Here is a 25,665-nt window from a genome sequence, read left to right on the forward strand (position 1 = left end):
ATGGAAATACTAGCTTTATGATGAATTCACAGATTGTTTTCTGATTCATTATACAAGTGTAATGTTAGTTTTACTCAAGTATATTTTCCTGCAGTCAACGATTGACAGTACTTATTGGCGTCAGAACCTGAAAGGTGACATTGAGCAGAACAATAAAGATAAAGATAAAAGAAAAGGAAGTCTTTGGTCTTTTGTTCAGTTACAGTGGGAATGGTTTATATACAGGAATAAATTCTGGTCTGCGTTACAGCTTACATTCTTAAAAATAAGGGTGCTTTACATTGACCATTTTTAGACCTTTCAAAGGGATACTCCGCCCAAAAATTTAAATTCTGTCATGAATTGCTCACCCTCAAGTTGTTCCAAATCTATATAAATTTCTTTGTTTTGTTAAACACAAAAACTATGTTTGGGAGAATGTTTGTAACTGACGATTCTGGGAGACCATTGACTACCATAGTAGCTTCCTGCCATTTCTCTCTTAAGATTCTTGAGAAAATTGTGTTGACTGTTGCAATCACATATATACTGCACGGAAACTGCACTTTTAAAAGTTGTAAATGATATTCTATTAGAAACATATAAAGGGAATGCTGTGGCTTTGGTGCTCTTAGACTTAAGCTCTGCATTTGACATGGTTGACCACAAAATCCTGATTTCTAGGCTGGAGAGTTGTGTGGGGTTACGGGGCACGGTGTTGAAATGGTTTCAATCTTTTTTAACAAATAGGAGTTTTTGTGTCTATTGGCCAACACAGTTCATCCTCATACCCACTTGCTTGTGGGGTGCCTCAGGGCTCAATCCTCGCCCCTGTTTTATTTTCCATATTTATGCTTGCGGTGGGTGCTATTTTCGAGAAGTACAGATTGTCTTTCCACCTATACGCAGATGATACTCGGCTTTATTTCCCCTTGCAACATAAAAGCAAGGAATCCTTAGGACCTCTGCTGCATTGTTTGAATGAATTACAAATATGGTTAATGCAGAATTTCTTAGTGCTTAATGAAAATAAAACTGAAATCATTTTGTTTAGTGTAAAGTCATATGAAGACTATGCCCCTCAATTTGGCCATCTCTCCTCTTATTTTACATCTTGTGCTAAAAATCTTGGTGTTCTTGTCAATTGCAACCTTGGTTTTGAGAAACAAATTAGTGCAGTGGTAAAATCAAGCTTCTTCCACTTACGCCGTTTATCAAAAATCAAATCTCTTCTTTCTAACAAACAGTTTGAACAGATCATTCACTTGTTTGTCTCATCTCGCTTAGATTACTGTAATTCAATTTACTATGGTATAAATCAGTCTTCTGTAATGTGTTTACAGGTGGTCCAGAATGCTGCTAGGTTGCTGACAGGCAGATGGAGGTTCAATCTCGCCTACCTTTATTTCATTAAACAGGTTACCAATCAAATCTAGAATTGTTTTTAAAATATTAACCTTTGTTTTAAATCTCTGCATAATCAAGCACCATTATATCTCTCTGAAGCGATCTCGTCACAGACCAAATAGGCCCCTGAGATCTAGTAATCTTGGTCTCTGTTCCTAGATCAAGGTTCCACTGTAGAGGTGATCAAGCCTTCACTGTTGCTGGTCCTAGTTTCTGGAACAATTTACCAATGTCTGTTCGAGACTATTGTGTTTTTAATTGTGTTTATTTTTAGCTGTATTGTACAGCACTTTGGATCAACTGAGTGTTATGTGAAAGTGCTTTATAAAGAAAGAAAGAATAGTAAAAATAAGATATTTTGAGGAATTCTGGGGCACTTTTGACTACCATTATTTTTTTTTTCTACTATGGTAGTCAATGATGCCCCAGAACTGTCAGTTGCTAACATTCTTACAAATATCTTTCCTTGTGTTCATCGGACCAAAAAATGTATACAGATTTGGAACAACTAGTAATTAATGACAAAATGTTCATTTTTTGTGTGGAGTATCCCTTTAACATCTGTTTCACAAAAGGGCTTTTGTTGGAAAAACTGTTCAAAAAGTATTTTCACAGTTCTTTTGTAAAAAAAAACTTTGTTATCACCTTTTTTAAGAGAGTGTATTTCAGCCAAGAACTGTGAATATAAACTTGAAAATGTAGATATGAAATTGATGCTAATTATTAATTCCTAAAACAGCCAAGTGCTTTGTTTTCCTTGTGAACTTTTGTTCCTTTGCTAGCAGAGGTTGTGTTAAGAGCCAATCAGATTACAGCTTGCCAGATCAATAAACAGTTTTGTGTGGATCCGCTCGTGATATTTATTTATTGTATAAGTAACACTATGCTATTTTTCTGTAAAGATCCATCTAGAGTATGAAAAATGTGCTGTATCTATAACAATAAATGAATTGTGTAAAGCAATGAAATTCTCCTGAAAGACTACACATACAGTAGATGTACTAAATTGTAGTCTACAATCTGCCAAATAGTTGAGTCAAAGAGAGACGAAGCGGAGTTTGCTTATAAAGTTTATCTATTTGTAAAGAAATTTAGTTTTTAAAATGAATGTTTTGGTTACATAGACAGAATTAGATATTCAGAAAAATGTACAAATCCTGTACTAACCCTTTTCCTTAATTCAATTGGTCACATCATAGTCGAAGAGCTATTTGACTTTTCAGTAATATGTAGCAAAGGTAGTGTGTGATTGAGGCTGGTAATCTCTACTCTCAGAGCTGCCGCATTCCTCTGGGAGGGGTTTTATTGTGTGTGTGTCAAAGATGGAGAGTGAACGGCTTTTGTGTACTATGAACTTGTGAATGCCTCTAAACAGGACTCCTGCTGTTTGCCTCTCACAGTTCATCCTGTGCTCTGGGTGACCATCAGCAGTCTATAACTGCAAAATGAGTTTAACCAAAATCACGAACATTGACGCACTGGAGCTAGAAGACGGTGTCCAGAACGCAGCCTTTCAAGAGGATGAAGATAGACCGCACTCTGAGCCCGCCATCGTCTCCTTCACCGGGCAAGAGGAGGTGGCGTACACTCAGATCAAGCCTTATGCTGGAATGCCCAAAGAGGTTCTGATGCTATACTCCAAACAAGCTCGCTACAGAGTTCCTCGAGAGATTTTGTTCTGGCTGATCATCGTATGCACTCTGGTCCTAATCGGCGTGACCATTGCGATCGTGGCGCTTTCACCTCGATGCTTGAGCTGGTGGCAGGTGTCTCCAGTCTATCAGGTCTATCCAAGATCATTCAAAGATTCAAATGCTGATGGTGTTGGAGATCTGAAAGGTAAGATTTGACCTGCTTTGGAGAGAGACTGCAGGTGGATGTTGGAGAAATGAGATGAAATGCTGAAACTTTGTATTGTTGTTACTTTGTGTATACAGGTGCTGGTCATATAATTAGAATATCATCAAAAAGATGATTTATTTAACAAATTCCATTCAAAAAGTGAAACTTGTATATTATATTCATTCATTACACACAGACTGATATATTTCAAATGTTTATTTCTTTTAATTTGATGATTATAACTGACAACTAATGAAAATCCCAAATTCAGTATCTCAGAAAATTAGAATATTACTTAAGACCAATACAAAGAAAGGATTTTTAGAAATCTTGGCCAACTGAAAAGTATGAACATGAAAAGTATGAGCATGAAAAGTATGAGCATGTACAGCACTCAATACTTAGTTGGGGCTCCTTTTGCCTGAATTACTGCAGCAATGCGGCGTGGCATGGAGTAGATCAGTCTGTGGCACTGCTCAGGTGTTATGAGAGGCCAGGTTGCTCTGATAGTGGCCTTCAGCTCTTCTGCATTGTTGGGTCTGGCATATCGCATCTTCCTCTTCACAATACCCCATAGATTTTCTATGGGGTTAAGGTCAGGCGAGTTTGCTGGCCAATTAAGAACAGGGATACCATGGTCCTTAAACCAGGTACTGGTAGCTTTGGCACTGTGTGCAGGTGCCAAGTCCTGTTGGAAAATGAAATCTGCATCTCCATAAAGTTGGTCACTTTTTGAATGGAATTAGTGAAATAAATCAACTTTTTGATGATATTCTAATTACATGACCAGCACCTGTATTTTGTATTATGAATGACCTCAAAACATGTTAGTGTGCACTGCTCACTAATTTATGTTTGCTTATTTTTTATGCAAACATGTTTTGACTGTAGACTAACAATATTTTTATAAACATTTCATTTTATTAGCATATAAATATTATACAATTTATAAATAAAAATATGAAAATATGAAGTCAAAATTTTACATTAGTGAAGAACCTACTATTTTTACATTATGTATAAAATTTGGAGCTAACGCACATGTATTAAAGAAGTAATCTGGCGCTTTAAACAATATATAAAAGTGATAGTTCACCCAAAAATGAAAATTCTGTCATTTAAAACCTGTATGACTTTCTTTCCTTGGCAGAACACAAAAAAATATTTTGAAGAATGTTGTTAATTCACTTGCATTGGTTTTGTGTCCATACAATAGAAGTGAATGGGTGCCGCTGCTTTTCGTTTACCAACATTCTTCAAAATATCTTCTTTTGTGTTTTGCAGAAGAATAAAAGTTATACAGGTTTGAAATGACATGAGGGTGAGTAAATGAGGGCAGAATTTTCATATTTGGGTCAACTAACACCTTAAAGCGGACGTAACATGCGCAGTTTCTGCCAATCTCATATTAATCTCGAGTACCTATAGAGTAGTACTGCATACTTCGTATCTTCGAAGAGTATTTAGTTTGATTACATTTACAAAAGACAGATACAGCTGTACGATTATTTCCGAAAACAGGTGAGCCATGAACGCGTTCAGGGAGGGCGGGACTAAAGCACGAGCACGCAATACATCGTTGCATGATCCCTTCACTATCCAGCGTTATATCCGCTGTTTATGTAACATAATATCTCTCTCTTGCTCCAGCTGGTTGACGTTTGCGCATGCTCCTTCTCCCGCTCTCCCTGGTTGACGCGTGGGCATGCTTTTCCCGGGAGATTTGTCCAGTAAGGGAGTAAGAAAGGTTGTTATGTAAGGGAATTTCATGTTCGAAAAAAACTTTCCGAAACCTATATGAACGCCGGGGGAGTGTATCGAGCACAGAAATACTACGTCATACGTCCAACTCGTTTTTTGAAAAGTTGAATACGTCAAGCATGAGAAGCCAGCACGTTTAACAGTGTAAAGAAGCCAGAATGCATGAACCACTGTGACACCCCACCTTTAATCTCTTGGACAGGAACATACTGTAAAGATATTTGTCCCTCCTAATGGCTATATATGGCCCCATATTCGGTTCATACCAGAGTAAGGAGTTGTTTAACTGCCCTTATGTAATGCTCACAATTACATCTGCTCTGCTCATGCCATAAAGTACTAAACAGATTTTACAGCAGTACATTAGAGAGTCATTATAACAGTTTCTCTTCTAAAAAAACATGCTCAGAAGAATCATTCACAGGGTGGTACGACACCAGCTTATTTTGCACATGATCCTTGGCATGAAAATGATAAAGATGCCAAACATATTTGTACACATTGAACATGTTTGGATGTCAGTTCTATAATTGAATAAATGCTTGACCTCAGGAATCAAGGAGAAGCTGAGTCATTTCGACTACCTGAACATTAAAGCGATCTGGATCAGTCCTTTTTACAAATCTCCCATGAGGGACTTTGGGTATGATGTGGAGGACTTCAGGCAAATTGACCCTCTCTTTGGAACCATGCAAGACTTTGATGACCTCTTGGCAAGCATGCACGACAAAGGTATATCGGATCATGAAACATCAGTTACATTGTAGATGAGTGCCAACAAAGTTAAACAGTATCAGGCTCATGTTATGGTCTTCATAAGTAACGCAAGGATTTAATAAGTAACTACTAAAACTTGTTAACATACAAGGTCAGGTCATCGTGCAGGTCAACAGCTTTAACTTCTTTCTGTGTTCCAGGTCTGAAGCTGATCATGGACTATATACCTAATCATACCAGTGACGAACACATCTGGTTCCAACTCAGCCGAAATGGCACTGAGCCCTATAAGGACTACTATATCTGGGTGAACTGCACGGAAGATAAACCTCCTAACAACTGGGTATGAATTATACATCATTAGGTGTTGTACCGTGTCAATCAGTTTATTTACTACACATACAGAATTATCATTGATATTGAATAAAAAAATTATTTGGATGGACACGTGGACACATATTATCATTAAAACTGAAATAACTGAAATTATTGTGAATGTGCAGTAAACCTTAACTGCATGTACTGTAAAGATGTGTTTGACATTGTTGGATTTGTTAGGTAAGCGTATTTGGGAATTCCACTTGGGAATACGACGAAACGAGAAAGCAGTGCTATTTCCATCAGTTCCTCAAGGAACAGCCAGATCTCAACTTCCGTAACCCCCTCGTCATACAGGAGATGACGGTAAGAAATGTAAACATCTGGAGACTATGAAATTTACAATACAGCATTGAAAGAGGCTTTTAGAAATGTGATGTAATGTATCGGCCTGTTGTGGTTGCTAGCCAACATATGACAATAATACAGAATACAGGTGTGTTTTAGTCATCTTACAACAGCTTTGAATGCAGCGCATACAATCAGAATCTATTTTTATTTTAAGAATGTTTGAACACTGTTGTGATGGTGGAAATCAACAAAGGATGTGTGGGAAAACGGTGTGGCTGAATGAGTCTGATATGTATCCAGGCAGTAACCCACCTGAGCGTGAAGACACCACCCATTAAAACACACTTAGAGACTGGAAATAAAAGAGATGGCAGCTGCTAGTCATAATAACAAATTATAGGGATAGTTCACCCAAAAATGAAAATTCTGTCATCATTTACTCACCCTCTTGTCATTTGAAACCGGTTTGACTTTCTTTCTTCTTCAGAGCACAATAGAAGATATTTAAAAGAATGTTGATAACCGAACAGCGCTGGCCCCCATTCACTCCTATTGTATGGACACAAAACCTTGCAAGTGAATGGGGGCCAGTTAACGACATTCTTCAAAATATCTTGTTTTGTGTTCTGCTGGGGAAAAAAGAAAGTCATACAGGTTTGAAATGACAAGAAGATGAGCAGATTTTCATTATTGGGTGAATTATCACTTTAAATACTGATAAAAATTTACAACAAATCAGTTTTAGCCTCTCATTCTGATATTGTTAATAAGAGTAAACTCTCAAACTAGTTAACTGTATGTTTACACAAGACATCGTCTAACCAGTGGAATATTAAAATATCACTCTTGTTGTGTCGTGTTGACTGTTGTGTTTGGGTGTGTGGAACAATATTGTAGTTGTATTGTACTGTGGCCATCTTTAAGAATCGGATGAAAACACATCTCTTCCGTCAGCACCTGACCGATCAGTTCTGACTTCTGTCTCTTTTCTACTCTTTCTATAAAAAAATAAATAAAAACAAAATAACTTAGCTCTGTATGGTAGGCTTTGTGAGACCAGTTTTATTGCACTTGTGCTTTTTGTTGTCCTTATGTTGTTCCAATTGGTTCCATTGTTTACCTCATTTGTAAGTTGCTTTGGATAAAAGCGTCTGCTAAATGACTAAATGTAATGTAAATGTAGTTAGTTTAGTACTATAAAAAAGGCAAGACTTCAAATATTTTCACCCTCATGTTTGACCTCATAAAGAAATATTAGACTTCAAGCTCTTCAACAAAAAGGCCATTCATCCAGACCTTTGAATATATTTGCAATATCATGTTTCACTACTACAAACGTTGACCCTCATTGATCTTTGGTTTCTGTCTCTGTAATAGGACATAATCCATTTCTGGCTACAGAAGGGGGTGGATGGGTTCCGCATGGACGCTGTGAAACACATGCTTGAAGCCAAACATTTAAGAAACGAACCCCAGGTTGATCCTGACCAAGATCCGGTTAGTCAAGCAATGTTCTCTGCTAAGTCATTATATCAACCTAACCTCTGAATATCAAGCAAAACTTGGATTTTTACTATGAATCTTAATTAAAGAATTTCAGACAAATTATACTTAGAATGTGTTCAAGGGTTGTTCTATTGTCAAAACTTGTTCTCACAATGTCATTTGAGGATTACTGGTGCATATTTCTCTGGATTTACCTCCATGTCAAGCCAGTTTATTCCTTCAGACGATTACAAAGCCACTGAAGAACTATACAAGGCCTTGGCGTGGATTGGCTTTCAATGGCTTTTCTTTCAGTTGTTGCTGAAATTGTTAGCTCCAATTTAGAGGATTGTTCTGGATTTAAAATAAATTATTCTGGTGCTTAAAGTGATAGTTCACCCAAAAGTGAAAATTATGTCATCATTTACTCACCCTCTTGTAATTTCAAACCAGTATGACTTTCTTTCTCCCGCAGAACACAAAAGAAGATATTTTGAAGAATGTTGTTAACTGCCCCCCATTCACTTGCATTGGTTTTGTGTCCATACAATAGAAGTGAATGGGTGCCACTGCTGCTTGGTTACCAACTTTCTTCAAAATATCTTCTTTTGTGGAAGAAAGACAGTCATACAGGTTTGAAATAACAAGAGGGTGAGTAAATGATGACAGAATTTTCACTTTTGGGTAAACTATCACTTTAATGAAACATAAAAAAACTGAGAACTAAATGCTTTTTAGACCAAGTGAATGTGGGCTCAACCTTACAGTTTTGTCCCAGGCCTCATGAATTCTAGCGACGTAACCATTTTTTGTCTAATGTGACATTATTTCCCCTCTCTCTTTGATGTTCTTCAGTCGACTGTGGACACAGAGTTCGAGTTGTTTCATGACTACACCTACTCACAGCTGGGGCTGCACGAGATTCTGACTAACTGGAGGGTAGAGATGGACATCTACAGCAGAGAGCCCGGTCGCCACAGGTACCCTGAATAAGAGCCTCTACTTCTTCCCAAATATCTCTGCTTTGCTTTTTTATAAATGCCTGCTTTGTATTTTCTCAGATTTATGGTGATAGAGAGTTATGACTACGAGGAAATCGAAAAAACCATGAGGTACTACGGCACAAGTTATGCCACGGAAAGCGACTTTCCTTTCAATTTCTATTTGCTGGATCTTCCTGACGCCCTGTCGGGAAATAGAGCCAAAGAACTGGTTGACGTTTGGATGAAAAACATGCCAGAGGGAAAATGGCCAAACTGGGTGGTAAGAGACAGCGTGTTCTCTGAGAGTTGCATTGCCTACATTTGTATCTGAAGTTTGCAATTTCTGTGCCATTGGTTATAACACAAAATGTCAGAAACCCAAACCAACGAAATGTCGCTGCATATTAAGCTGGAATGTTTTTTGTATTGAACTTCAGTCTTCAGTATAAACCATAAATTCAAAGTTTGTTCCATGCTAAAATGACATCTTGCACTACTGTACAATACCCTATGGTAAATAAATCCACTTGTCTGTGTACATAGGTGGGAAATCACGACAAGCCACGCATAGCCACAAGTGCTGGTAGGGAATACGTGCGTGCTATAAACATGATGTTGTTAACACTTCCTGGTACTCCTACGACCTACTACGGAGAAGAGATAGGAATGGTGAATGTTAATGTATCTGTCATTCAGGATCCTTTCGGAAAGTTCAATCCAGTAAGTGAAAGTCAATGATTTTTGAATGTTTTAAAAAGTAACTGGGTAACACTTTACTTGAAGGGGTGTTCATAAGACTGACATGACACCTTCATAATCATGACATGAAGAAGATTTATGCATGTTTATGACAACTGTCATTAAGTGTCATTCGCTGATTTGTGTCAATTTTAATGCAAAGAAGACATTGTTTGTTATGATAACTTGACATTACCAATGTCAAAGATTCAAATATATTTTAAGCAGACCTAACCCCTATCCCACCCCTTACCCTAAACCTAACCACTTGTCAACCATTAAACACAACACACAAGTAAAATTAAAGTAACATGTATTATTCCATAAAATGAACAAAACAGTATAAACGTATTACAAACAAGTCGCTTTGCAAACCTCAGACCTTTGGAAGCCATACAATAACTTAGTTCAAGGAACTCCGGGAACGGACATCAACGCATCTTTTTTAATATTATTATTATTTTACAAACATCAACACATCTGTAAACAAGCCGGAACATTAGTATGATGTAATCGGTAACGAGAGCCAATAGCATTTCACACTCAACGCTGACGCAATGGCGCTGTCTGTCATGAGACAGCCAATGATATTTAACTATTAAGGCTAACGTAACTTGGCGCCAGATTTGAAAATTTGGAAACGCAGCAGAAACCGGAAGACAGCAGATGGGGATCGCTTTCGCGTCTGTTCATCATATAAATCAATGGTTTCACCTCGGTACACTTGGAATATTTGTACGTTTTAAACATACGTTTTAAACATTTTAAGTGCTTTGTATCTGTATCGTGCTGTTATTTAATAATGTGTTGTGTTACTTGCTCAAAAGGCCTGAACATCTGTGTATGTGTAATGTAAATATAGTTATCACAACATTTTGAAATTAAAATAAAACCACAACACATGCTATTATTGCAAAATAATACCCCAAAATGTACATTTTTAATGACGGTAGGCGATAATCTTGCGTACTGCCGGGAATGGCGCTAATTTAGTCAATGTTTGTCGTATTTGAGGAAGGGACAAACGACATACGTATGTCATATGGGATGGAGGATGTTGCATTAAAATAACATTAAGTGTTAATACTCTGTCAAATAGTTTTATAACAGTGTCATGAAATACTTTTCGTGACCTCAACTACAGTGGTACGAATTAACATGTTTATGACAGGTTATGTTGTCTTGGTAATGTCAAGTTGTCATGACAAAGACACTGCCAGGTTATGATGTATTGCTTTATGTCAAGTTGTCATAAAGACAACTCAAACAATGTCATCTTTGCATTAAAAATGACATAAATCAGCGAATGACACTTAATGACAGTTGTCATAAACATGCATAAAATCTCCTTTATATTCATGACATGAGTCATGTCATGATTATGAAGGTGTCACGTCAGTCTTATGAAGAACACCCCTTCAAATAAAGTGTTACCAGTAACTGCAACATGCAGGCATTTGTACTTATGTTTTAAATATTTAGAACAACAGTCGGGACCCACAGCGAACGCCAATGCAGTGGAGCGATAAGATCAACGCTGGCTTTAGTGACAATGAAACCGGCACATGGCTTGATATAGCTCCAGACTATGACACTGTTAACGTGGAGGTATGTATTTCCCAGAATGCTGAGACGAGAAACTACGTGTTGTTGTTTTATTCAAAAATCCAATTTTTTTCTCTAGGCTCAGCAAGCCGATTCCAATTCCATCATTTCTCAGTATCGAACCCTGAGCCTGCTGAGAGGAGCTGAGCTCGCCCTGAGCCGAGGCTGGTTCTGCTACGTCAGGAGCGATACTAACGTATTCGCCTATTTGCGCGAAATGGACGGGAAACAGAATGCCTTCCTGGTGGTACTAAATTTTGGCGAGGATACTGAAACGGACCTGTTATCAGTTAGTGAGCTTCCAGATGTCCTTACTGTGCATTTGAGTACCACACCAATAAACCAGAAGACTTTTTCTAAATCTAGAATTCCAACATCTAAAGGGCAGGGATTGCTCCTGCAATATTCCACCAATAAGAGATTTCATTCGAATCATGCATCTGAGTGTTATGTCTCAGAGAAAGCCTGCTACTTTCCTGCACTAGATATTTTGTACAAGTGCTGAGGAAACATTCTAGTATGAGGCTTCTAGTAGAAGACATTAGTTTTTATTAGTTTCTTGTATGTTTCATTTTATTCTATTAAATAAACAAGTGTCTATAACAAAATCAATGTTTGTTTTTTTCATACACACAAAGACTTTTGGAGTTTATGGGACTTGGTGTTTATTTGTCCTTCTCTTTTGTCTCTGTTGAGTTTTTCTGTGGTCTAGTCCAAGTTCTGTGTACAGAAAAGCCAACTGTCGGGCATTCTGTGAGAAAAGAGAAAAAGAGGGTAACACGTACTATAAGTATTACAGAAAAAATGAACTTTGCATATACAGAAATACACTGCCCGTCCAAAAACAAAGTCACCACCTGAATTTAACTAACCAAATACTGTAGGTAAGAGCCTCCCATTGGATTGGAGGTCTAGGTTCAGCAACATTATGTGCCCAAAGAATGAGGTCAGCCGACTACCTGAATATACTGAATGACCAGGTTATTCCATTAATGAGTTCTTTCTTCCCTGATGGCACGGGCATATTCCAAGATGACAATGCCAGGATTCATCAGGCTCAAATTGTGAAAGAGTGGTTCAGGGAGCATGAGACTTCATTTTCACACATGGATTGGCCACCACAGAGTCCAGACATTAACCCCATTGAGAATCTTTGGGATGTGCTGGTGAAGACTTTGCGCAGCGGTCCGACTCTCACATCATCAATACAAGATCTTGGCGAAAAATTAATGGAACTCTGGATGGGAAGAAAATGAACATTCTGGACATGGCAGAAGCTTATTGAAACGTGCCGTAATCAAAGCTAAAGGCGGTCCAACGAAATATTTGAGTGACTTTTTTGGAACGGGCAGTGTATATGATAACTATATAACCCTCTGAAATCCACCATGACATAAAATGGTAAACGACTAAACTGTTTCCTCTGAACAGCTTTCTAACCAGAGACGACTTCAATGAAATCCCTACAGTACAAGTTAATATGTAACACCAAACTGTGATTTATCTACAGCAAAAAATTATGATCAAGAAAAAACTTGCTCATATTATCACAAGCTTGACAGTTAATCTAAAGCATTGTAATATCCAGCAAGTGTTAACTTAAAGTTTGAATAACACAATCTGATAAGGTGAATATTATGATGCACCTCATTCAAGGACAGGTGAAAATCCTCAGGTCCAAAGTGATCGGCACCTGGCCGGACGTCCAGAATGACAGCTGGGACATGTGCTGGTTGTAAAATAGTGCACAAGTTTGCGTTATAAAACAGGAACAGATCTCTAAAAAAAAACTATGTATTTTATTGTTTTTATGCTTGAATGAAGAAACAACAAATATTTTAAATCTTTGTGTTGCTTTTTTATCGTCAGACTTGGGATGTCAACACAATCTCACTGCAAAAACGTAACTATTTTACAAAGTGGCTTTGAATATGTACAATCTCATTTGTACATTGTAGTACGATTTGCTTTCAGGCCACTGACGTTAGGTTTAGGGGCGGGGTTAGAGGTGGGGCATCAGTATTGCTATATTCTATTCTATTGCTATATATAATCGTATGCTTTTTTACGATTTACAACATGCAAATTAGCCACCTCGTGAGATCAGGTGGGATGTGTCCATAGTTAATGTGTTGGAACTAGACCTGTCTTTACTTCAACATAGTGTACACTTTTAAGTTGGTTACTATACTCGCCCACTCTATTTTGCTCATAAGACTGAAGAGGATGAAGGGGCGAACAAAGTTTAAAGCAATAAGCCCCAAGAAGCAGTGGGTTACAGTGCATTTTATAACAGCTAAGGGCGTTGTGGCACGACGCGAAGCAGAGTGCCTAAAACCCCGTAGCTGTTATAAAATGCACTGTAACCCACTGCTTCACGGGGCTTATTGTTTATATAAAACGGTTATTCCATATGCTTAGCAAGGTTTCATAAAATAAAGTAAATAAAATGATATTTAGGCTATGTGGTGCGGTCAGCCGTTATATATTGAGGTATTTTATAACGGCTTAGAACTCCGCTCAGCCAATCAGAATCAAGGACCAGAACTGACCGTTTTATAAATATAATATATATAAAAGATATTTTTTAACAGATTTTTTACTTTTAATAAAAAATTCGAATTTCAAAAACGGATCTTGATGACAAATGTGATTTTTGTTAGCGTAATCTGGTTCAATGGCTCTCCATCGTAACACTTGAGAATATCCAGCACTCTTGAAACGAACGATGAGAAGCTGCCATGTTCAGTAGGTAGACTTGGCCCACTCTTGTGCCTGACTGGCTTATTTCCCCATGGTGATGAGATCTCTCTGAAGTGAAGCCGAGTGCAAAAATCACACGCCTAATCCTTCAAACTCTGTCATATGCCTCTTATCTGCAGCACGGCCGCTGGTGTATCTGCCTATTCCTCTTCTTCTCCTCTCTGCATGTTTCACAAGCCGTCTCCTGACCTTGGCACAGCCTGGTGTATTGTTCCTTATCTCCCTGCCTGATACACTATCTCATAAACATGTTAATCGTCCGAGCTGGCAGCATGCGTGATCAGCAGTTTATCTCATGGGGAGAAAAGAGAGAGATTAGAGGCAGTCTTTCTTTTTTTCTTCTGTTGTGTGGTGTGGTAGCTGAGGTGTCTCTATGTATGTGTGTATAATAAAGTTATAATTAATGATGCACAGAAGGAGAGGGATTCTGGACTAAGATGTGCTGACAGCGTATCTCGCAGACAAGCTCACACACAAGGTGACCTCAGGTTGATACGGAGAGGAATCAAATCACCCGTTTCCAGATCAGTGCTTTCCTCTCCTGAGGGGAGAGTACACGTGCTTCTCTTAATCCAGGGTTTGAGTTGAGAGCTGGGATTTCGACCGGTGACCTTCTAAATTCATCTCCATTATACTTTAGGCCTACTTCACACATCTCCCTTCTTAGTTTATTAATAGTTAAAATATTACACATTATTGTATTTTTGCATTATTGTATAGGCTGAGTGTTACAGTGATTTTGCCAAGGTTAAAGTGATAGTTCACCCAAAAAAGAAAATTCTGTCATCATTTACTTATCCAGGCCTCAAGTGGTTATAAAACTGTATAAATTTCAATTTCACAAAAGAATATATTTTAAATGTGGGAAATCAAACGGTAATGGGGCACTATTGACATCCACAACTCAGTGGTTAGAGCATGGCTCATACCGCATGGCGCATACCGCTCTTTAAGTGGATACAAAAGAGTAAGGATGCTAAATGAAATACATATAGACTCACTGTTAGCACAGTCTCTATCATTATACATCTGGATTGCTTTCTTCAATCTTTCCACATAGTTCAGCACCCCCGATAAAGGTACTCTACGGTCTTCCGAGTATGCGGTGATCAGTATGGACGGGTAAAACTGGAAATGAAATACAACTTTTATACACCGCTTAATTTACAAAACACATAATTATGTCAATGAGGCTAAAGTGATACCTGAGGTTTAATGTTGTGACAAGGGCAGTAGGAAGCAATGTTGTCCCTGTGTTCGGAGCTCACAAGGGGGTCTCCCCACTCCCCCCTCTCTTCTATAGTAAGTGGAAGGAATGGGTCTTGCATAGTGCCCAGTACATCTAGAAAAGGCGCCTGCCAAGAATCGCAACTTCATATAATCTCACAAATTAAGGAGTAGGTTTAGGGAGTACTTAATGATGCATTAAAGGTTCACCTGTAGAATAACAGCTCGGAGAAGCTGAGGGTTTTGGTTGCACAGCGCCCCCGCTAGGACAGCTCCAGCACTGCGAGCCGTGAGGGCGGTCAGCACAGGCTGAGACACACCCAAGTGGTGAAGAGTCTGAATGCAGGAAGCAAGATCTTCCACTCCTCTCTGTTTCTGCAGCAAAGAACCTGACCTATGCCACGCTAGACCACGTTCACCACCGCCCCTAGACAGATAACAACACTCATCAGGATGCATTCAGAGACTGAAAATGCTGCCTCTATTCTTCAGCATAGATAGAAAAGGTGAATGGAGTTTTAGTTTAGCACCTGACGTGGCAGTACGTCAGAGCCCAGCCATCCTCCAGCAGCAGTCTCTTCTCAGGACTGAAGGCCATGTTGAGATCCATCCCATATGCTCCATATACATGCAAAAGCAATGGAGATTTACTCAGCTGAAGTAATGCTGGCATGTGAAAGAGAGTCAACGGCACCATTGTTCCATCCTGAAAACAGACATTGAGACAATGCGGCATATTAAAGAAGTCATAGTAGGACTTTATTATTTATTTACATCACGGTAAGTGTGTTGCATGTTGAAATGTAAAAATATGCGGTCATATGTTATAATGCTCCTGGTAAACTCTGATAAACAAATTTTGCAATAAATGCCTCACACCTGACTGGCCGCCTGCAGGCGTGTTGTGTGACATTCTGGAAGAGAGTTATACTGGGTGTCTTCCTCCGTTACAGATAGTTGTCCTGTTCTCGGGGAACAGAGGTGGCGTACTGGTGAGTGCACTGGGGAGGAGAGGAGGAAACCAAATGACCTTCCCTTCTCGCTCCCTACACGCTCTGGTGATAGATCACAAGCCCAGTGGGGAAACTGAAATGAAAATAGAAACATTACTAAAACTAAATGTGTATTTTAAAGTTTTAAATGTAATATTTACAGCATATATTGACATTTCATTTTACTTCCTAATAAGTTATTTAATGTATTATATCCCTAATTTCTAATCATTTCAGATATAAAAACTGCTATTTTTAAAAACAGCAACATTTAAAGTTAATCACCTGAATGTTTTAAACCACCTGAATTGATTTTTTCTTTATTTTAATATAAAATAATATAAATATTAAAGCTGCCACTTGAAACGATTTTGTAAAATACACAAGTACATGAATACATAAATGTGAGTTTGGTTTCCTTGACCAAATTCACAATAGTAAGCTTATTCTAATAATTTATCTGTTGGGTCAGATTTTGCAGGAAATGTCAGTTGTTTTTAACACATGTTAATGTCACTACGTCACAGTGTCACTACGCAAGAATTAATAAAAGGAGTAAATGTAAAATTGATCCAGTTAATTCATTTTAGATGTTCTGAGATTGAATGTGACTGTTGTTCACACCTGCAATGTTTTCAACTCATAGGGCTCTTTTGAGGTAAGAATCTGAATCTGAAGCCTGCATTGTGAATCCTTCAGTGTAAACACAGAGTGATCCTGAAGCAGCTCCATATCTTTAATGACTGTTCCTGGAACAGGTGTGAACATTGGCATCCAGTGTGGTATGGACGGAAAAGCCAAATGTGTCATTAATAGCTTGTGAAAGACAAAATGAGACAATTGGACAGAAATTAACATTCAGTTTGGCTCTGCTGAAGTCACAGCAAAATGATTGATGTGGTATTACCTGATACTCCTGGCCTTGTCCAGTGTTGGCAAGAATAAACAGATGGTCTTCCGAGTGCTCCACATGGTACATCAGACCAGGTTGACGGGATTGGATGAGGGTGGGACATGAGAATGGAGCTCTGCTGTCAATAAACCAAACTTCTGAACTGTTCTTACTGTTACAGTTAATTGTGACCAGTCTCTGGTCTCTGGAACGACTGACTTCCACAAAAAACCTGCGGAGAGGATACAATACCACATCAATTTGGGAAAAACACAGCACTTAACCACAATGGTTAGGACTTAAACACACTCTGGTCCTACTCTGGATCTTTTTCTTCGTAAACAAGGTCGGTTTGGACAGCATTATCCCTGAGATGAAGACGGAAAACCTGCAGGCTCTGAAGAGTCTCCTGTGTGCTGTAGAACAGGACATCATCTGTGGCCCATTCTGCAAGAGATGTTTGAACGAAAAATAACAATCTTGGTTAAATAACAAACAGGGCATGTCTTCGATGTCTTTTGCATCTATTAAAGTAAAACTAACCAAAGCTGAGGACATTGTCTAAAACCAACAGGGCTTTCTGTGGAAGGCTGATTCCTTCTAGATGAACCAACACAAATCGGGTCTCCTCATGATGGTCTTTCTTCACAGTGGCTGCCAGCTTGTTCTCTGAGGGAGACAGTCTGATCCTCTGGATAGTTTTATATCCATCTCCTCCCCAGTCAGCACAGAACACCTCCACCATCTCCTGTTCATCTGTGTGTATTTACATCACATTGTTTGTTTCTACTTGGAACTCAACCTCTGAAAACTAAATACACCATTTTGTGTATACATGTTTATTCATGTTGTTTTAACAGAGACCATGATGTAAATGTTTTCTAAAGACTGCAGTATTTACCATGTGCCAGGGCTGCTCTGTTGATGCTCTGGCCATCTTCAAGGTATATGTGATTTTGTCCCTGGAACTTGAGACGATGTTGAGAAAATGATGACTCAGTTTTTTAAAATTGGTTTATAACATTTATACCAATTGTCATATATTTGAAATATTACACTTACCGTTACATTCTCTGGTACATCAGCAAACCTCTGATGAACTGAAAGCAATCTTCTTTTAAAATGCTTCTCTTCACCACTGAATTTACTAAGTTGAGCTTTGGACTGCTCTATCGTTGTCTTTGAAGTATCCTAAAAAACAGAATTCCATTAACATCGGTTATATTAATGTAGAGGACATGCTGTCTGTGTCTAAACTTTTATTTTTAATCTTTGTTATTTATGTGTCGTGTACTCCCAATACTAAATGTGTGTTTAGTGTCACTATTATAAAGTTGATCTTACCCCAGTGTAAAGACGTAATGTAGACGGAAAACACGAGTTCTTATGGTTCGTTCGATGTATACAGCTCGAGACTGATCGCAACAGCATACAAGTGGAGCGGATCAGACTCATTTAATACAGCAGGATGTCACTGTCCCATTTATTCATAAAATCTCTCTTTACATTTAGAAATATATTACACATTCACATCATCACTCTGTGTAAATATCCATTTTAAAATCACACTACCAACCGTCCATGTGTTTATTCAAAAAAATTGCGGTACGTTATTTACAGTGGCGCAAGAATATGACATCTTCTCAGGCGAGATCAATCGAGAAAAATCACATCGATGACAGCCGGCAGACGTGACTGTGCGATGACTCTGAAAGCGATTAGATTTCCGTTTCCCTTGAAGAAGAGGAGGTGTACGGAAGTAGCGTGCAATTTTATTAAGCAACAGACACCACCGCATACCGGCGAATTGATAAAACGTCATTAAATTTAATGATCGACTTTATCCGTATTCACAGAACAAATGCCAAAACAGCCTTAGCGTTGACTCTGCGATTCTTTGTCGTTTTATTTATACTGTGATAACTTGTCTTTGCATTAAACAGAATCAAACCTAACAGGTTGCTGTAGGTATGGATAATTTTAAAGATCCTGCCTCGCCTGCGAAGGAAAAGCGCGCGAATAATCACCAAGATCACGACTCTCACTGTGGAACCGATGTGGCGCGCGCACGATGGGCTCTTCTACGACAGGTGAGGCGTTCCTTGTGCTGCGGATTTCATGTCATCTGGTGCAAATAAACGTTTATGCAGTGATATAACATGAATTGACATATGCATGTGGCTTTGTCGTAACAGGTTCTGAAAGAGAAGCAGCTCGACAGCTCTGATGTTCAGCAGGTGTCAGTGCGCAGGTTCTCCTCCTTTAACTTGTTCTCCAGGAGCAGGGTCACTACCACAGAGACGGGTGACCCATCAGATGGCCCGTGGGTGGAGTATAGAAGTACAATCTTTCCCCAGTACAGTGCCTTACTCAGGTGGGTTTAGGAAGAGTCCTAATTGCTTCACTCTTTTTTTATATAAACATTTCTTGAGACCTGTTAGACTTGTGGCCATTGAGAACACTTTTCTGGGTTGCACTGGAAGAACATCTATAACTTGTTTATTAAATAAACATTATACCAGAAAAGTTAAAGGGGTCGTATGACACGGCTAAGACGAATATTATTGTTTGTTTTAGATGTAATGCAATGTGTATACACAAGGTTAAAAAACGCTGTGTTTTTCCCAGGGCTGTCAATCGATTAAAATATTTAATAGCGATTAATCGCATGATTGTAGTGAGTTAACTCGTGATTAATCGCAACTTAATCGCACATTTTTATCCGTTCTAAATGTACCTTAAATGAATACTTTTCAAGTTTTTAATACTCTACTCAACATGGGCATGGACAAATATTGATGCTTTATGCAAATGTATATTGTTTATTATTAGTGAAACCATACTCAACATAGAGCATGACGACTAGACATGTTTCAAAGGTCATAGATGTTTTTCAAAGAACTTGTACATGTCTATTAAACACATGAAAAAAAACAGGAAAAACACAGGTTCCCATTACTTCTTTCTTTGCACTGAGCTATTTACTTACACAAGCATGTTTACATCTTCGCAACTGTGATAGCTCGGTGGAGGCTGTGTGCAATGCAAGGCATATGCTCGAACGGAAGCTGCCTGGCCGCGGCAATCATGTTGCGTGCACTATCGGTGGTCAGTGGGCTAATTTTGAATTCAATATTCCACTTTGGTCTGCGCCCTAAATAGCGTGCTTACTGACATCAGCTATTAGCAACACTATACAATCTTGTTTCTGTGTGTAAATGATATACGGTGTATTCAGAGCTCCGTTTCAAACTGCCCGTCTGCCGCTTAATCTGTCTTCGGGGACGGTACTTTAGAGTAAGATCCGTGGGCGTGGCTTGTTGGTTTTGACTAAATCTTTGGTTTCAAGTCTTACGAAACCTTTACCCTAACCCACACCCTAACCCTAACCTTACTCTAACCATCTAAACTACCTATGATTGTTAAAATTGATGAAAAAACACCCTTTGGGTGATGACGTCAGACTCGAAAAAAGATGAAAAAACACGTTTGGGACTTTGGGTGATGACGTCAGACTCGAAACACCAAGGATTCAGTGAGAGCCGTACGAGACACAAGCGGCAGCAGCCCACAGGGAACCGGAGAGTTGATAGCGGGCGGGGTTTTCTGTGAAATTGTACCGGTAAATGTAGATAAGCTGTCTGGATTGCGTTTACATTACACTGAGATCCGATCACAATGCGTCCTCGACTACCTCTAGATCAGGACACGCTGATCGGATGACATTCCGATCAGAAGCGCGTTTACACTTGTCTTTTCAATGTGTATGTGGACAACATCCAGATACAGGTCGCATGTTAATGCCAAGTGTAAACGCACCCCATGATCAGCTTGGCCTTGGCAAAGCATTTCACCAACAGACATCCCGACCCGTTTAAAGAACTTTAAAAGTGACAGGTAGCGTATGTGAATGATAACAATAGCCTGAATAATGCTTTATGATTTATTTTGTGACAGGCAAACATTAGTGGGACTGTATCATAGATTAATACCTCACAATCGTATGCAGTTCTGTGTGGTGACATGTTATTTTTTTTTATAAGGGGGAAGACATGCTCAAAAAGCAAGGCAGGAACACAGAGTAAAAAATAAAATAACAGAATTTTAAGTGATTTATGTTTCATCATTTTTTATTTAATTACTTCCTGTATGTTCTTTTAAAATACGAAATACTTTTCTTAGGTATTGTATAGAAGTAAAAAATTGTTATCGTGACAAATAAATGGCGATCACTCCACCAAAAAAAGCATGGTATTATAATAAAACAATATTATTTTTTTAAGGGAATACCTTACTGTCCTACTCCTCAACTGGTCAATTGGATTTGTTGTTTTATTGGCAATTCCAGCATTATGAATGTGACATTTGCAGTCAAAACTTGAACTATAAACCTTTGGAAATATGTATTTCTTAACAATATATTGAACCATGTAAATATAATGTAATGTAAACCATCCAGCCCTCCGAAAAATATTGGTTTACACACATGGTTCTATTTCAGATGATGAAAATACACATGCGGTATAGATGTTACCAAAAGGACACATATTTGAGAACTGACATACTAATTTAAATACAAAAACCAAAAGCAATAATACTGTACATAACAAATGAAGAAGTGATGGCTCTTCATAGAACATGAAATTATTATACGTTTTATTTTTATGTGCCCATTTATGAGGAATATGGACTAATATAATGTTTTTTTATGAACTGATTTAGATAACTGATTTATAATGAACACTTATGTATGATATAAATGTGACACTTCTGAAAGCAGCACCTACCTGACTATGGAAAATCATGCTTTAAAACATGGGTCTTCAACGTTTTTGGGGGCAAGTTATTCAGTTATTATTAAATATTTACTTGTCCAGAACTTGTCCTGAACCTTTTATTAAGGCTTGAATGAGATGACTGACCCTGGTTAATGGCACAAAACTATTCTAGTGGAGGTAGAGGTTGTCTACAATCAGTGCGGATGTTATGCATTCTGTTGTAAAAGCAGGCCATTTTATTAAGTGTAATTCTTTTTTTTCTTCTTTTTTCCCGCTTCTCTGTGTGTTACAGAACACACCACTATTTTATAATTCTGAGCTCCGCCTGCTTGGTTGTTATATTTCTGTACCTATGCTTTACATTTTTAACAAAAAGTTGCCTGGACCCCCGATTGAAGACCCATGCTTCAAAATAATAATAAAAAACGTTCTTTTTTATAAAATAAAGAAACCTGGTACACTGTAAAAAGCGTAATTTACAAAATGGTACAGGTTTTATGAATTTTTATGTACAGTATAATGTCCAAAAACTGTAATTTTACGAAATTTTACTGTTAAAAACGGTCAAATTACAGAAAAAGAAAATTATTTACGGAATATTTCTGACACCCCAGCTGCTGGAAAATGTTCGTTTTACAGGATTTTTTAAGTCTATTTTTGAAATACGGTGAAAAAGACTGCAAATTTAACCATATAATTTTACAGGAAAAACTGTTATTCTACGGAATATTTCTGGGGCCCCAGTAGCCAAAAAATTTCAGTTTTTACAGGATTTTTATTACAGTGTATGGTTGACATTTGCATGGAATTGACTTGCTATGTCTTTCATTAGGTTCTTTGAAGTTACTATAACTTGTATTGAGTTGAAGAGTTGTAGTGATCTTATTGCTTGTTTCTGAAAACATGTATTAGCCAACATCTTGTCCCTGTCTTTGGACTCTTTGTATGTACAGTACATGTGTAAATCATTCTTATTAATGCATTTCAGAGACAATCTTGGCCCCCTTAGAGTGGATGAGGTGCTCAACAGCTTCGACAACACAGGGAATGTCTGTGAGTACCCTGTCTGTGCATGTTCATGTGTTTATTAACAGCTGATGTCAAATACATTACATACTGTAAACCCAAGTGCATTCTTTGTGATCATGTAGAGCTCAACATGCTCATTTACTGTCTGATTAGAGATCAACATCGTTTCACTGTCGTGTTAAACAGAACATATCTTCTGTCAGACCTTAAAGTGTTTAGATCAAGCTGCAGATCCATGAAGCACCAGAGGCAGGCACACTTGAGCTTTATAAGCACATCATTGACTTCTGTCTATGAGTTCAAATAAGACTCTCTGAAGAGTATGACAAATATATCACACAGTGTAGGTTATATACACAATTAATCTAGTACTAACATGGGTCATCACTTTGTCGGCATAGAAATACATTTTTAATCATGGGCGTCATTTTGTTCTCTCAGTCCTAATAAGTTTTGCCATTGAGACTTGTGTAAGTCTTGCCAAAGTCACATTTGTCCATTTCCAGACATTTTAAGGACCCCTGTCATACAGATTTAAAAAAATTTGAATACAAAAAAATAAAATATATACAATTACTATTAAAAGTTACTATTCTTTTGTTGCTTTGCATAAAAGAAAAACCCTTTTACTTGAAAACGTTTCTGAAACTATTTGATACTGTGTACCTGTTTCGTAAATAAAGGAGGCTTTCTCTGTGTCGGATTTTATGTCTTGAAATATTTGCGTCTTTTACTGGATTAGTGGAAAGGGGCAGCATGGATGTCCTCTGCAGCGGGGTCATCACTTGTCTTTTCAAACCTTCCTCTCAACCACTCTTAATTGATCTTACGCATTGGTAAACCCAAACATCTCCCCCATCGTCTTTGTCAGCTCAGCCAGGCGGGTTCATTGTCTGAAAAGGGGGGTGCCTCTTGTATTACCCACCTCATATGCCCAGTTCAAAACCTTCGCCTGAGGATTTGACAAGCCGAAAAGTCTCTATGTCCTCCGAGGCGCTGAATGTGGATTAGCTATCCAAATGTATGGATTACGATGATCCAACTTGTCAGGAATGGAAAAGTTGACTGTGCTGTGGGTTTAAGTGCTGTTGTTTCCAGCCGGGATCAAGAGGGACACAAAAAGGTCTTATCTGAACATGCTGGATGAACACGAGGAGGTTTAGAGAGGCTTGTTGACCACCGCTTTGAATTCAAACATCAGCCTTTGTACTGTCATGTGATTGGGTCAGCTGTTGGTTCAAAACTTTTAACTAATTTGTAACAAACCATATTATAAATGCGTCGTCAGATTTAAGATGAGCTGAACCGTTGGTGGAGAACTGTTCGGTTAATTTTTTTTACCGAGAACCGTTACACAATAAGAACCGATTACCTCGAGACAAATCGAGACATTCATGCTTCCAAACATGCAGCGCTTAGCCTCAGCAGGGTTTCCCAGAATGCCCTACAATCGCTTATATCATGAATCATGTGTGATGGTGACTTTTAGAGCATTTTCAAAGCGTAATGAGCATTATTAGCATGCGTGGCACTTTCTTTTTACGCCGTGTGTTTGTTTGTGTGAGTCCAATGCCCTCCACTGGCGTCCCTGGGCTTCCTACCCCCTGCTTGAGCAATTATGCAGATTGAGGGACCCAGTATACTAATTGCTCAGATTGAAGCTGTCCAACGAGACCTGTCAGGGTCAGAGGTCTGCCTCTCCATCTCTGCCTTATTCTCCTCTCCTGTGTCGGTGAGAGTTAATTAACAACTGCTCTCAGACTGTTTACAGAACAGCTCGCTGACCAGACCCGAGCCCTCATTAACGCCCAGCGGCCTGTTGAGCGTGAGCTGGAGGCTTTGTGTCAAAACACAAAAAACCCAACTCATCGGTGAAAGTATCATCAATCAATACCGTTGATGAAAAGGCCAGGAACTGCTTTCACGATAAAGCGGCCGACAGGAAATATTGTCTGTGTTTGAGCGACCCAAAACCGACCGCGACTTCAAACTGAATGACGAAGGTCTGAAACAGTTTAAAGTCATTACTTGAAACAGCGTTACGTGATAACCTACACGCGAGGTGGCATTATAGAAGGATTTTCTTTTCTATGCAAGCGCGAGTATAAAAGCAAACGTTGTTAATCGCGGCTACATGGGTCAGCGGTGGGACCAGCTCTATCGGCTGAGGGCTGTGATAAAGAGAAATTACAATACTAGACTATGCAGGGTCATTGTGCAAGGGTTAATGCCACAGTAATTACCAACATACCTCAGCAACCAGGTAACACTTTTGTCTTTTGTTGGAAAGGTCCTTTCTAGAGTGGAATTAGACGGGAGAGTGTGTGAATGAGGAGGACATAATAACAGTTTATGAATTCACACTTGTGCATTTATCAGACTTTTGCGTTTCATTGTTTTTGTGTTTTGTGAGGCCGCGACTCCTCATGAAGTGTGCTATTCGCTTTCCTTTGAAGTGACTTTTTTTAAAATTTCATCTGGAAATGTGGAGCTTTGCACAAATGATCATTCTATAGACCACTTCAGAAAACGTGAAAAGCGCTGGTCGAAGTCTGGTCCAGAAGAATTTCCAGTTTTAGATTTTTAACACTGCATTTGAACAGAATAAAACCACCAGAACATTTATAACTGAATCAAAATGTCAAACGAATAGCTTTAAGATTTAATTGTATATGTAAGAATAAAAAAATAATAAAAAATGAAAGTGCTGCTGGAATAGTGTTTACATTTTGCTAAGTGGTTTATATCAGTAAACTAATTTAACAAAGTGATAAGCCATGAGAGATGGTGCGTTCAAG

At 38.5% G+C, this 25,665-nt stretch overlaps 3 protein-coding genes across 5 annotated transcripts in view; 2 read left to right on the forward strand and 1 right to left on the reverse strand.

Annotated features, from left to right (window-relative positions):
- Positions 1-2,716: 2,716 nt before the first annotated feature.
- slc3a1 (solute carrier family 3 member 1) lies at positions 2,717-11,798 on the forward strand. The gene is made up of 10 exons (XM_057342910.1): positions 2,717-3,225; positions 5,542-5,721; positions 5,907-6,049; positions 6,265-6,390; positions 7,753-7,872; positions 8,716-8,840; positions 8,922-9,123; positions 9,387-9,563; positions 11,064-11,189; positions 11,266-11,798. Exons 1-10 carry the CDS (start codon positions 2,832-2,834, stop codon positions 11,689-11,691), a joined length of 2,019 nt encoding a protein of 672 aa, XP_057198893.1. The 5' UTR covers positions 2,717-2,831; the 3' UTR covers positions 11,692-11,798.
- prepl (prolyl endopeptidase like) lies at positions 11,707-18,673 on the reverse strand. Of its 2 annotated transcripts, XM_057342908.1 has the most exons (14): positions 18,405-18,673; positions 18,123-18,251; positions 17,962-18,028; positions 17,604-17,816; positions 17,381-17,507; positions 17,076-17,292; positions 16,793-16,984; positions 16,056-16,262; positions 15,707-15,882; positions 15,387-15,603; positions 15,155-15,304; positions 14,951-15,077; positions 12,833-12,915; positions 11,707-11,937 (listed from the first exon to the last, which is right to left on the reverse strand). In XM_057342908.1, exons 1-14 carry the CDS (start codon positions 18,513-18,515, stop codon positions 11,836-11,838), a joined length of 2,118 nt encoding a protein of 705 aa, XP_057198891.1. In that variant the 5' UTR covers positions 18,516-18,673; the 3' UTR covers positions 11,707-11,835. The 2 variants fall into 2 exon arrangements, with proteins under 2 accessions (XP_057198891.1, XP_057198892.1); XM_057342909.1 differs by lacking the exon at positions 14,951-15,077 and having other exon boundaries at positions 11,824-11,937.
- Positions 18,674-18,803: 130 nt separating this feature from the next.
- The window catches only part of camkmt (calmodulin-lysine N-methyltransferase), a 100,500-nt gene continuing 93,638 nt past the window's right edge, over positions 18,804-25,665 (forward strand). For both annotated transcript variants that reach the window (XM_057342094.1, XM_057342096.1), the window contains exons 1-3: positions 18,804-19,150; positions 19,256-19,434; positions 22,827-22,891. In XM_057342094.1, the coding sequence (XP_057198077.1) occupies positions 19,031-19,150; positions 19,256-19,434; positions 22,827-22,891 (364 nt within the window). In that variant the 5' untranslated portion in view covers positions 18,804-19,030. The remainder of the gene's footprint in view (positions 19,151-19,255; positions 19,435-22,826; positions 22,892-25,665) is intronic.

The sequence above is a fragment of the Triplophysa rosa genome, linkage group LG9 (assembly GCF_024868665.1).
Source record: "Triplophysa rosa linkage group LG9, Trosa_1v2, whole genome shotgun sequence".
Lineage (NCBI taxonomy): Eukaryota > Metazoa > Chordata > Actinopteri > Cypriniformes > Nemacheilidae > Triplophysa > Triplophysa rosa.